The sequence below is a fragment of the Procambarus clarkii genome, chromosome 68, assembly GCF_040958095.1.
Source record: "Procambarus clarkii isolate CNS0578487 chromosome 68, FALCON_Pclarkii_2.0, whole genome shotgun sequence".
Lineage (NCBI taxonomy): Eukaryota > Metazoa > Arthropoda > Malacostraca > Decapoda > Cambaridae > Procambarus > Procambarus clarkii.
Genome location: NC_091217.1, coordinates 3,890,832 through 3,904,819, shown reverse-complemented (window position 1 = coordinate 3,904,819; position 13,988 = coordinate 3,890,832). Strand labels below are relative to the sequence as shown.

The window sequence follows — 13,988 nt, the reverse complement described above, 5'->3', positions numbered from 1 at the left end:
TTGATATGTTTAAGAGCAGCATCAAGGGGTTTTTCTTCTACAGGCAAATCCAACCACTAGGGAAGGACGGTCTCGTTTTTTATGCAGGTCGGCGTTCAATCCCCGACCGTCCACAAGTGGTTGAGCACCATTCCTTACCCTACACCCCCCCCCCCACCCCCCGTCCCGTGCTAAATCCTTATCCTGATCCCTTCCAAGTGCTATATAGTCGGAATAGCTTAGCGCTTTCTTCTGATAGTTCCCTTCCCTTCTGCGTTACTACTCTCTCTCTCTCTCTCTCTCTCTCTCTCTCTCTCTCTCTCTCTCTCTCTCTCTCTCTCTCTCTCTCTCTCTCTCTCTCTCTCTCTCCCTCTCTCTCTCTCTCTCTCTCTCTCTCTCTCTCTCTCTCTCTCTCTCTCTCTCTCTCTCTCTCTCTCTCTCTCTCTCTCTCTCTCTCTCCCTCTCTCTCTCTCTCTCTCTCCCTCAAGCAAGTCAATATACAAGTATCAGAAAATTTTATTTCATTTCCACTCGGGTACGCCTTCTTCCTCTAAAACCCAATATTTCTCATCATAGGCTCATTGGTTGTCACTTCCAACACATGACGCGTTTCCCTGCTATAATATATATATATATATATATATATATATATATATATATATATATATATATATATATATATATATATATATATATATATATATGTATACAGAGAGAGAGAGAGAGAGAGAGAGAGAGAGAGAGAGAGAGAGAGAGAGAGAGAGAGAGAGAGAGAGAGAGAGAGAGAGAGAGAGAGAGAGAGTGTATGTGTACTCACCTAGTTGTGCTTGCGGGGGTTGAGCTCTGGCTCTTTGGTCCCGCCTCTCAACTGTCAATCAACTGGTGTACAGATTCCTGAGCCTACTGGGTTCTATCATATCTACATTTGAAACTGTGTATGGAGTCAGCCTCCACCACATGACTGACTAATGCATTCCATCTGCTAACTACTCTGACACTGAAAAACTTGTTTCTAACGTCCCTGTGGCTCATTTGGGTACTCAGTTTCCACCTGTGTCCCCTTGTTCGCGTACCATCCGTGTTAAAAAGTTTATCTTTATCTCTCCTGTCAATTCCTCTGATAATTTTGTAGATATTGATCATGTCTCCCCTTACTCTTCTGTCTTCCAGTGTCGCGAGGTGCATTTCACGAAGCCCGTCCTCGTAACTCATGTCTCTTAGTTCTGGGACTAGTCTAGTGGCATACCTCTGAACTTTTTCAAGCTTTGCTTTGTGCTTGACAAGGTACGGGCTCCATGCTGGGGCCGCATACTCCAGGATTGGTCTTACATACGTAGTATACAAGGTTCTGAATGATTCCTTACACAGGTTCCTGAAGGCTGTTCTGATGTTAGCTAGCCTTTCATATGCCGCAGATGATATTCTTTTCATGTGGGCTTCAGGAGACAGGGTTGGTGTGATATCAACTCCTAGATCTTTCTCTCTGCTCGTTTCATGAAGGACTTCATCTCCCATTCTGTATCCTGTGTCTGGCCTCCTGTTCCCACCACCTAGTTTGTGTGTGTGTGTGCGTGTGTGTGTGTGTGTGTGTGTGTGTGTGTGTGTGTGTGTGTGTGTGTGTGTGTGTGTGTGTGTGTGTGGAATGTACTAGGCAGTGATGTGGTGGAGGCATACTCTTTACGCAGTTTCAAATGTAGAAATTATAGAGCCCGGTAGGCTGAAGAAAAATAAAGGAATTGTAAACCCAAATTACATTCTTTCAAAACACATCAACTTTCACTGAGGTTAGAAGGCAATGACCGACGATATCTGGCTGGCTGGCTGGCTGGCTGGCTGGCTGGCTGGCTGGCTGCCTGCCTGCCTGCCTGCCTGCCTGCCTGCCTGCCTGCCTGCCTGCCTGGCTGCCTGCCTGCCTGCCTGACTGGCTGGCTGGCAGGCTAGCCAGCTGGTTGACCGACATACAAGCAGTGGTCTATCACACCTGACACGGTAATTCCTCGTGACCTGCCCCCAACCTCTCTCTCGTCCACCTTTCGAGGTCACAGAGGTCAGGTCACCCTTCTCACTTTCACCGACCTTAATCTAATTCTGGTGGGAATAAAAACAGGAAAAACTTAAGAGGAATTGTTTGGATTTTCAACTTGTAGGTTCATTGTGTTTATAGGGGTGTGACACGATGCATAAATGGGTAAGGGGAAAATGGTTTGGAAATGGGGAGTGTTCACTTAATAATTGGGATATGAGTTGTGTGCAATGTGCATTAATTGGTGGAAATGGTGAATGAATGGAAAAAAAAGATAATTGAGATAATGGAAATTGGGGAATGGAGACACCTGCTGTTCATGCAAGAGAGAGAGAGAGAGAGAGAGAGAGAGAGAGAGAGAGAGAGAGAGAGAGAGAGAGAGAGAGAGAGAGAGAGAGGAGCAGGGAGGTGGGGGGGAAGTAGTTGAAATCAAACATCCTAAATAAAAAAAATTAGATTACAATTTGTTCTATTAATCAGTTTAGTTTTCTTTGCTTTCTACAGTAACTTTCTGCAACCTCTCGAGTACTGTCAAGATTTTTGCAATTTGCAATTTCTCTCTCCGTGAACCGGAAGGCAAGATATACCATGCGATGCGTGCAATGAATGTGCTGCTTTCACTTTCAGTCCTTCACTCACTCACTCAATCTTGCACTCTTTCTCTCTGTCTGTGATATGTTCTCCCATTCTTGCTCTTGCACTCTCTGTCTGTCTGTCTGTCTGTCTGTCTGTCTGTCTGTCTGTCTGTCTCTCTCTCTCTCTCTCTCTCTCTCTCTCTCTCTCTCTCTCTCTCTCTCTCTCTCTCTCTCTCTCTCTCTCTCTCTCTCTCTCTCTCTCACACACACACACACACACTCTCTCACACACACACACACACACACACACACACACACACACACACACACACACACACACACACACTGACAAATGGAATGCATTAGGAAGTGATGTGGTGGAGGCTGACTCCATACACAGTTTCAAGTGTAGATATGACAGAGCCCGATAGGCTCAGGAATCTGTACACCTGTTGATTGACGGTTGAGAGGCGGGACCAAAGAGCCAGAGCTCAACCCCCGCAAACACAACTAGGTGAGTACAACTAGGTGAGTACACTCTCTCTCTCACACACACACACACACACACTCTCTCTCTCTCTCTCTCTCTCTCTCTCTCTCTCTCTCTCTCTCTCTCTCTCTCTCTCTCTCTCTCTCTCTCTCTCTCTCTCTCCACTGAACTCTAAAATATAACAAAGCAAATTGGTACACTACAATAAAAAAAAAGTTAGAGATATGCGAGACTTAACCAGTGAGCATAAATATATATACAAACCATCTTGTAAATAAACAATATATTCACATAGAAGTGCATCTTTTACCCACCGATTCAAGGTAAGTAATTAAGGACATTAGAAATATTATAGCTTCTATATAGCTTTGGACAGTCGAACCCCTGGGTATAGCTACCTGATCAACCAGGCTGTGACTCCTACGTCAGGCTGCGAGCAGGAGCGTCCAACAGCCTGATTGATCAGTCCAGCAACCTGGAGGCCTGGTCGACGACCGGGCCGCGGGGACGCTAAGCCCCGGAAGCACCTCAAGGTAACCTCAAGGTAGCTCTACCCCAGGCTTCGACTGTCCAAACAGCTACCGTTTCGACAGTAAACAACGGCTCCGAACGACCGTGGTTTCGTGTTTCCCAACAGAGACCTTCGGTAACAGGGTATAAGTACTTACCTAATTTACCTAATTGTGCTTGCGGGGGGTTGAGCTCTGGCTCTTTGGTCCCGCCTCTCAACTGTCAATCAACTGGTGTACAGATTCCTGAGCCTACTGGGCTCTATCATATCTACACTTGAAGCTGTGTATGGAGTCAGCCTCCACCACATCACTTCCTAATGCATTCCATTTATCTACTATTCTGACACTGAAAAAATTCTTTCTCACGTCTCTATGGCTCATTTGGACACTCAATTTCCACCTGTGTCCCCTAGTGCGTGTGCCCCTTGTGGTAAATAGTCTGTCTTTATCTACTCTATCAATTCCTCTGAGAATCTTGTATGTGGTGATCATGTCCCCTCTAACTCTTCTGTCTCCCAGTGACGTGAGGTTTAATTTCCTTGTAGCTCATACCCCTCAATTCAGGTACTAGTCTTGCGGCAAACCTTTGAACCTTTTCCAGTTTAGTCTTATGCTTGACTAGATATGGACTCCATGCTGGAGCCGCATACTCCAGGATTGGTCTGGAATCAATCCAGTTATCATATATAGAATATATGATAACCTATATTTGCGTATATTATCATATATAGAATATATCAATATAGTGTATCAGTTATCGTGTATTTTTCCTTCATGTAACTCATATTATCTTTCTCCATTTCCTTTTCCGCTTTATATTTAAGCCGTTAACAAACGAATAGTGTGAGCAGGCGAGCATGCACGCACGCACGGTAAAAAAAACACGACAAACACACACACGCGCGAATAGACAATCAAGGAAAATACTCGCGAATCGAACGCAATCATTCAGATTAACTCGCAATAACAAGGATGCAATTACTAGACAATGAAATACAGACAACAATGACAATACTAGACAAAAACACATTCTCTAAATATTTGTAAACAACAACACACACGGAACATGACAAAAACACACACACAGAACATGACAAAAACACACACACAGAACATGACAAAAACACACACACAGAACAGAACAAAAACACACACACAGAACATGACACAAACACACACACAGAACGGAACAAAAACACACACACAGAACGGGACAAAAACACACACACAGAACATGACAAAAACACACACACAGAACGGAACAAAAAAACACACACAGAACGGAACAAAAACACACACACAGAACGGGACAAAAACACACACACAGAACATGACAAAAACACACACACAGAACGGGACAAAAACACACACACAGAACATGACAAAAACACACACACAGAACGGAACAAAAAAACACACACAGAACGGAACAAAAACACACACACAGAACGGGACAAAAACACACACACAGAACATGACAAAAACACACACACAGAACGGAACAAAAACACACACACAGAACGGGACAAAAACACACACACAGAACATGACAAAAACACACACACAGAACGGAATAAAAAAACACACACAGAACGGAACAAAAACACACACACAGAACGGAACAAAAACACACACACAGAACATGACAAAAACACACACACAGAACGGGACAAAAACACACACACAGAACAGGACAAAAACACACACACAGAACGGGACAAAAACACACACACAGAACGGGACAAAAACACACACACAGAACATGACAAAAACACACACACAGAACGGGACAAAAACACACACACAGAACATGACAAAAACACACACACAGAACAGGACAAAAACACACACACAGAACAGGACAAAAACACACACAGAGAACAGGACAAAAACACACACACAGAACGGGACAAAAACACACACACAGAACGGAACAAAAATACACTCACAGAACAGGACAAAAACACACACAGAGAACAGGACAAAAACACACACAGAACATGACAAAAACACACACACAGAACATGACAAAAACACACACACAGAACGGAACAAAAACACACACACAGAACAGGACAAAAACACACACACAGAACAGGACAAAAACATACACACAGAACAGGACAAAAACACACACACAGAACAGGACAAAAACACACACACAGAACAGGATAAAAACACACACAGAGAACAGGACAAAAACACACACAGAACAAGACAAAAACACACACAGAGAACAGGACAAAAACACACACACAGAACGGGACAAAAACACACACAGAGAACAGGACAAAAACACACACACAGAACAGGACAAAAACACACACACAGAACGGAACAAAAACACACACACAGAACAGGACAAAAACACACACACAGAACAGGACAAAAACACACACACAGAACATGACAAAAACGCACACACAGAACATGACAAAAACACACACACAGAACGGAACAAAAACACACACACAGAACATGACAAAAACACACACACAGAACATGACAAAAACACACACACAGAACATGACAAAAACACACACACAGAACATGACAAAAACACACACACAGAACAGGACAAAAACGCACACACAGAACATGACAAAAACACACACACAGAACGGGACAAAAACACACACACAGAACAGGACAAAAACGCACACACAGAACGGAACAAAAACACACACACAGAACATGACAAAAACACACACACAGAACATGACAAAAACACACACACAGAACAGGACAAAAACACACACACAGAACGGGACAAAAACACACACACAGAACGGGACAAAAACACACACACAGAACATGACAAAAACACACACACAGAACATGACAAAAACACACACACAGAACGGGACAAAAACACACACACAGAACGGGACAAAAACACACACAGAACAGGACAAAAACACACACACAGAACATGACAAAAACACACACACAGAACATGACAAAAACACACACACAGAACGGAACAAAAACACACACACAGAACAGGACAAAAACGCACACACAGAACAGGACAAAAACACACACACAGAACGGAACAAAAACACACACACAGAACGGGACAAAAACACACACAGAACAGGACAAAAACACACACAGAACATGACAAAAACACACACACAGAACATGACAAAAACACACACACAGAACGGAACAAAAACACACACACAGAACAGGACAAAAACACACACACAGAACGGAACAAAAACACACACACAGAACGGGACAAAAACACACACACAGAACAGGACAAAAAAAAAAAACACGCTAAAACCAATAACCAAAGAGCTGTTACAAATAAATTGAGGTGTCGATGTTTGTTTGTTTGTTTAAAGTTTTTTCGTTCATAGCTGCTGTTTCGTTTGTGTGTGCGCGTGGGGGGGGGGTGTTTGCTTGCCTGCCGTTCGGAATACAAGTGTGGTGTGTCCGTCTTAACCGGAGCTCCCCTTTGTTCGTGTAGGTGTTCGGTTTTTGAAGTGAACATGTTTCTATTACTCAACCGTTGAGTTTCACATATATATATATATATATATATTTATACATACGAATCGAAACACGAATCACGAATCTTCTCAATATTTCCTATGTTTTTTTTCTTCACTGTCGAGGGAAGTTGAAAAATTAACTCTCCAAAGTTCATTTTCACAATACAAGTGACTAGATAAATGAGGGAGAAGTTTAGCCGAGCCTGGCCTCGGGCCGAGCTTGGGGAGTAGAAGAACTCCCAGAACCCCCATCAACCAGGTATCAACCAGGTATCAACCAGCCCCTCTCTAGCTATGTGTGGGAGCAGCTTACAACCCTCTTGTTGTGTGAGGGAGACTTTTAGACCCTTCTAGTTGTGTGTTGGAGAATCTTAGCCCCCTCTAGTTGCGTGTGGGAGAATCTTAGCCCCCTCTAGTTGCGTGTGGGAGAATCTTAGCCCCCTCTAGTTGCGTGTGGGAAAATCTTAGCCCCCTCTAGTTGCGTGTGGGAGAATCTTAGCCCCCTCTAGTTGCGTGTGGGAGAATCTTAGCCCCCTCTAGTTGCGTGTGGGAGGAGGGTATTTCCTCACATTGTGTGTGTGTAAGGGGAAGAGCTTACCCCTGAGTTCTGTTTAGTAAGCAGTTCTCAGTCACAACAGGAAAGAAGGAGAGGGGTAGGAACCATTCCCCCACCCCCCCCCTCTCCCCTCCTGTTGTGTCTAGCATGAATCCCTAACCATGCTTGACGGATTAAAACAGTCCTGATGAGTAAACAGAGATCAACAACAATTACTCCAGTGCCGACCCTTCCCGTTGCCCCCCCCCTCCTATCTGATGTTGAGGCTTTGGGTAAATGTCCTTCGGTAGGGTCGATATATATATATATATATATATATATATATATATATATATATATATATATATATATATATATATATATGGCACAACTCTCCTAAACACGAGAGTTAAGTATACAACTTTAGAACACTTTCCCACCAGGAGACTCGAACCCTAGCCAGCACAGAAGCCTTCCAGCAACTGGCATAACAGGTACGCCTTAACCCTCTCCACCACCCGCTCAGACCCTTAAAAGAGATGGTAATTTCGGAGTATTTAAATACCCCAAAGATCAACACCTCCCAAGAGCACCAGAGCAAGTGAGGGGTCATTTAGACGTTAATTTCATCAAGTCCCTGTTAATATGGGAAGACACAGTGTCTCTGCTTAAGGCACAACTCTCCTAAACACGAGAGTTAAGTATACAACTTTAGAACACTTTCCCACCAGGAGACTCGAACCCTAGCCAGCACAGAAGCCTTCCAGCAACTGGCATAACCTGCGTACCTGTTATGCCAGTTGCTGGAAGGCTTCTGTGCTGGCTAGGGTTCGAGTCTCCTGGTGGGAAAGTGTTCTAAAGTTGTATATATATATATATATATATATATATATATATATATATATATATATATATATATATATATATATATATATAATCTGGCTATACCCTGGCTGTCTCCATGATGTTATGGAAATAGTGCCATATATCAGAGCGTAATCTCCTTCATCAGTGCCAATATTCAACTCGCTCATCCTGCAAAGTCCCTAAAAGGAAATTTGTTTATCTCATTTTGGGTCATTGGTTGACTTTTTAGGACGTGGCAAATATGTATATATATATATATATACATATATATACATATATTATCAAGGATACGTACACCCATCCGGTCTCCGTCCTCAGCCCGCCCCTTAGAGGGACAGTTCTGTCCAAATTCGGTCAAATATATGACAGTTGGGCTTGGCCATATTATTCCGGGACTAAGTCTAAAAAAGGTATGTTGCAATGAGTGTTTTTATATGCTTTTTAGGAGAATGGGTTGAGTCAGAAATCAAAATATACCACCATATACATAAAAGGTATATTTCAATGCAATTATAGGCATAAGCAATATTTCAGGAATATAAGTAGCTTTCTTTTCGAGGGAATTTTCGCTACGTGGGTATAGACAGGGTGGGGGTGGACAGAAGGGAATTGAATGATCTGGGTAAAGCACCAAGCTATTACGACTATATAACGCTTGGAAGCGGTCAGGATAAGTTACGGGCTATTTAGCCCGTGCTACCTCTTGGGTGGCTTAATCTTCATCAATCAGTCAGGATAAGGATTTGGGATGGGACGGAGGAAGGGAAGGAATGGTGCCCAACCACTTGTGGACGGTCGGGGGATTGAACGCCGACTTGCATAAAGCAAGACCGTCGCTCTACCGTCCAGCCCAAGTGGTTGGACAGAGATTGAAGTTAATTTCTAGAATGTCTTTAACTGCAGCGAATCTAATGTACCTTAAAACTCTAAACTAGAAACACATTTGTTGAGGCAGGAGTGATAACACAAATAGGCAGGAGTGATAACTATGTGTAGAAGACAAGCAAATTACCAGTGAAGTCAGATATAGTGATTACAAGCCAGAGGTGGAGATCGAGGTTGGCCAATAGTCAGGTGTGTGAAGAGAGGAAGGTCCAGGAGTGTGCCCAGATCGTGAGGCTGTGAGGTGGGGGGGGGGTGTAGAGAGGGAAAGGGTTGTGGGGTGGTGGTCCCGCACCAGACACCTGTGAGGGACTCATGTCAAGAGATAGCGAGAGGGGTCACTCACGCACCCAACATGCGTGGACCCCTTTGCGGGAGTCAGCGAGTTTAAAGGTCGCGCTGGAGGTCACTCGCGCGACAAACATCTGTACCACCAGGAAACACCGGGAGCTTGGTAGCGGGTGTGAGAGAGAGAGAGAGAGAGAGAGAGAGAGAGAGAGAGAGAGAGAGAGAGAGAGAGAGAGAGGGAGGGAGGGAGAGACATAGCAAAGGGGGTGTAGCATGTGCAAGAGCAGCGGTCATTAACCCATCACCCGACCAGGCATTTCACAATGAAATCGCCACAAAACGGCGGTATTCGTCCCTCCCTCCCTCCACACACACACACACACACACACACACACACACACACACACACACACACACACACACACACACACCCACACACACACACCGTGTACCCTCCCCCTGCAGCGCCGCTCGACTCCCAAGTCTTCAATTTAACACCCGTCGCTTTTCATGACATTCTGTCTTATCTCCTCCACTTATGTTCTTAATCCCTCACTCCTTACTCCTCACTCCTCACTCCTCACTCCTCACTCCTCACAGTGTGGTCACGGGACGAGTGCTCACACTAATAGCTTTGTCCACACTGCTTTTTTTGTATTTTTTTTAATTGTTTTGAGGGTTAGAGAATGAACGATACGTAAAAAAAATGGATTAACTCGATAATCTTATTTCCAACCGACGTCTCCTGGTCCCAGGGGGGGGGGGGTAGGAGAGAGGGAGGGAGGGAGGGAGGGAGGGAGGGGGGGTCATTCCCTCTCTCCTACCTCAGGTAGGAGAGAGGGAATGTAACAGAATATTGTTCCAAATACCATCTTGTTCGATTAATTAATTACTACTACTGACAAACACTTTCCTGCTCCTAATTTAATTGATTTGAATTAACGAAGGAAAAAAAGGTATTATTTATCACTCTACATATAAAAAAAAAGCTGAAATTTATGTTACAGTTTTGTGTAATATTTTTTTGAGTGTCCTCGCGACGGCAACTGGCCCATGTAAGGTAGGACAGAAAGCTTAAATATTGGTTTATATTACAGTGTTGAGGATGGGCTGGTGGCACGGGGGAGACATCTCCCGTCACGCAGGGTGCAGTCGCACCTCCACAGATCTCCAGTATCAGCTCTTGATACTGGTAATGGCTCAAAAGGGCCACCACTTACGGGCTATTCATGCCCCTGCCACATTTTGGGTGGCTTAATCTTCAATCAATCAATTGGGCTGTTGGATACACAGCTTTATTTGTCTGTCAGCTGCTGCTGTTGTTGTTGTTGTTGTTATAGATTCAGCTACTCGGAACAAGTTCCAAGTAGCACGGGCTATGGTGAGCCCGTAACTTACCTGGCACAGGAGCGGGGCAAATAGCATGGGCTATGGTGAGCCCGTAGTGGACTTACCTGACACTGGAGCGGTGCTGAATCTTTTGAGCTGCTGCTGATTGATTGATTGATAAAGATTAAGCCACCCAAGAGGTGGCACGGGCATGAATAGCCCGTAACAATTTATATGAGCTGCTGCTGATGGGTAGGTGGTGTTATACGGTGGTGGTCTTATGCTCTGGCTCCTGTGAGGTGGACTTGTGAGGCTTATCTGTCATACTTTGCCATACCTACACATTGCGTATGTGTAGTGCGTCTATATACACATTACGCTACGCATGCGTAATGTTGAGTAAAAAAAATCCATTTGCATAGAGGCCACTGTTCTTATCGCTAGTCTTTGTTTCTTCCTAATTTGTAGGGAGTGTTTCAGTATAAGACACACCAGTGATTTTAGGATCGAAGAGAGACCTAATGTCTGTGCCGGTCCACGATAAGTAGAGAGAGAGAGAGAGAGAGAGAGAGAGAGAGAGAGAGAGAGAGAGAGAGAGAGAGAGAGAGAGAGAGAGAGAGAGAAAGAGAGAGAGAAGCCTGCCTCCCATATGTGTAACATTACAGACACGTGACAAAAACAGGGCAGGTTTTATGTAAGGTGTTCTGCTCGTCTAGCAACGAGGGAATTTACCAAAATCAGATTCAGAAACCTTAACACAATATAGCTCAGGGGTAACTTCGTCTAATACATCAGATTTGATAGGAAGACGTCGATCACTCTGTCTTAAATGTGATAGTTTTAAGACCAATTAAACCAAAATAATATGTGCGTTTTCTCAACATCTGCTTCAAATGGTTACGAGTATTACGTAGATAGGAATGTTGTTGTTGTTTAAGATTCAGCTACTTGGAACATAAGGTTCCAAGTAGCACGGGCTATGGTGAGCCCGTAAATGTAGATGGGAATGTTTCTGGTTTTGACAGAGTTTCGAAAATTACAACAAATGTAATTCTCGGAAAATGGGAAATTTGACACAATCACAGAATATACAAATGAATTATTTTGATTCGTTTTTTAGATTTTTAGAACACAAAAGATCTCCCTTTTGAACCTCGTTTATAAAACTCTAATTGTTTTCCCCTGAACACAACCTGCCAATTATGTGACATCCAACCGCCAAGTACTGTTGGGTATAGAGGGATCAACAACAAAGGAGCTTTGCCCAGTCGTTCTGCATTTCCCTGGATTCGAACCCAGGTTTTTCTGCTTGCATGGCAAAGGAGACGACTGTGTTACCTCTAGATAAGAATAGATATCACACAAAAGAAGCAAAAAACCAGAAAGATGGTGCACAATCGAGAAGTCATAACTCATATAAAATCGAGTTTATGAATCGAATTGGAGAAAAAAAGAGTGATTTTTTCTCACTCTTTACTGAAAAACAAAGGCCAGAGGGAATCTCATAGGAAACGTGTCGATAAGCATAGCTTATAGAAAAAGCAAAGAATTCTTAAGATATGGTCCATTGAGAGATTGCAGGAGGCCGTGGGGCCAACCCACAGAAAAGAAGAATATATGAGTTATCCCAAGAATAAGAAGAAGAAGAAGAGGGGTGTTGCATTTGTAATAGACCACAGAAAATGGGAAATTATTGGGTTGTTGACAAAAATGTGCAGGTTGATTTAAAGGATTGCCATGGAAATATAGGTGGTAGGAATAGTGAATATTAGATGTAGTCAACTCTTTATATGTCTGGGTGGGATTCCCTAGTGTCAATTGTTTCAGGGTTGTGTCGTGGCCCTGAGCGTGTAGTTATTCTGCAGGCCTTCGGCGCTGTGGAGTGTAACAGAACTGATATTTATGTGAATGTAAATTAATTATTGGCGGGGAACATGGTACACAAAGCAGGTTTTAAAGGTTGCCTTCCCTTCGGCAACATGTCTATAGCGACCTTAGCCACTGTGCTTGTGTCAGCCAACAGTGAGCTTGTGTCAGCCACCAGCGAGTCTGCGTCAGCCACCAGCGAGTCTGCGTCAGCCACCAGCGAGTCTGCGTCAGCCACCAGCGAGTCTGCGTCAGCCACCAGCGAGTCTGCGTCAGCCACCAGCGAGTCTGCGTCAGCCACCAGCGAGTCTGCGTCAGCAACCGATGAGTTAGTTCCGGTGATTAGTGTACCTGTATCAGACACCAATGAGCTTGTGTCTGCAACCTGCACAAGCTTGGCAAAACTGAGGTACAATAGCGGGACTCTCTCAAAGGCTAGCCAGAGGGAATGTCACAAGAGAGATGATGTTGGCAGAGACGTACCGTATCGGTCCATAGATGGATGAGATCCAGTCGACAACGAGCCTCAGGCGAGCGTTACTAAGGTTACATTCGTTACTGATGGGCAACATACCTGAAAAGGATTTCTGGGAGTTGTTCTACTCCTCGAGCCCATTGTGAGTAGGTTGACCCATGTGCAACTTTGTGAGGGGTACGTGTGTGTGTGCGTTTTTATGACATTACTAACAATGAACTAGTAATTTGTCAGGTGTTCTTAGACCATGACTGTAGAGGGAGACTGGTATGGAGGATGAAGCATCAGTTAAGCTAATATGGAGTTGGTAACGTAAATATATGAGAATATATATTATATAGTTATCAAGTAGTGTTTTTAACTTGTCCTAATCTTGTGTGCGCGTTCCTCCTGCTAATACACCAAGGACTACACCACCTTGACAGGATGTCAAGGATGTTGACAGGATGAACAACCCAGCGGGTTTTCTTCCTATTGAGAGAGTGTTGTACATGCTGTTATGGCTGCGTGTCCACTCACAAGATGAGTGGCGCTGCCCAATAAACTCGCCCCTCGGGGCAAAAATTTAAAATTTTCACCACCTTGTCGCTCCAAGGAGAACACCCAAGGGGAAGACATCTTATAACACTAATCACGTAGTTGAGAAATCTTAATTGCTCTCGCG

General features: G+C 43.9%; 1 protein-coding gene across 1 annotated transcript; it reads left to right on the top strand.

Moving 5' to 3' along the window:
• The first annotated feature begins 12,962 nt into the window (after positions 1–12,962).
• On the top strand, positions 12,963–13,355 carry LOC138355611 (uncharacterized). Its single transcript, XM_069310924.1, has one exon. The coding sequence runs from the start codon at positions 12,963–12,965 to the stop codon at positions 13,353–13,355; it is 393 nt and encodes a 130-aa protein (XP_069167025.1).
• Positions 13,356–13,988: the final 633 nt, after the last annotated feature.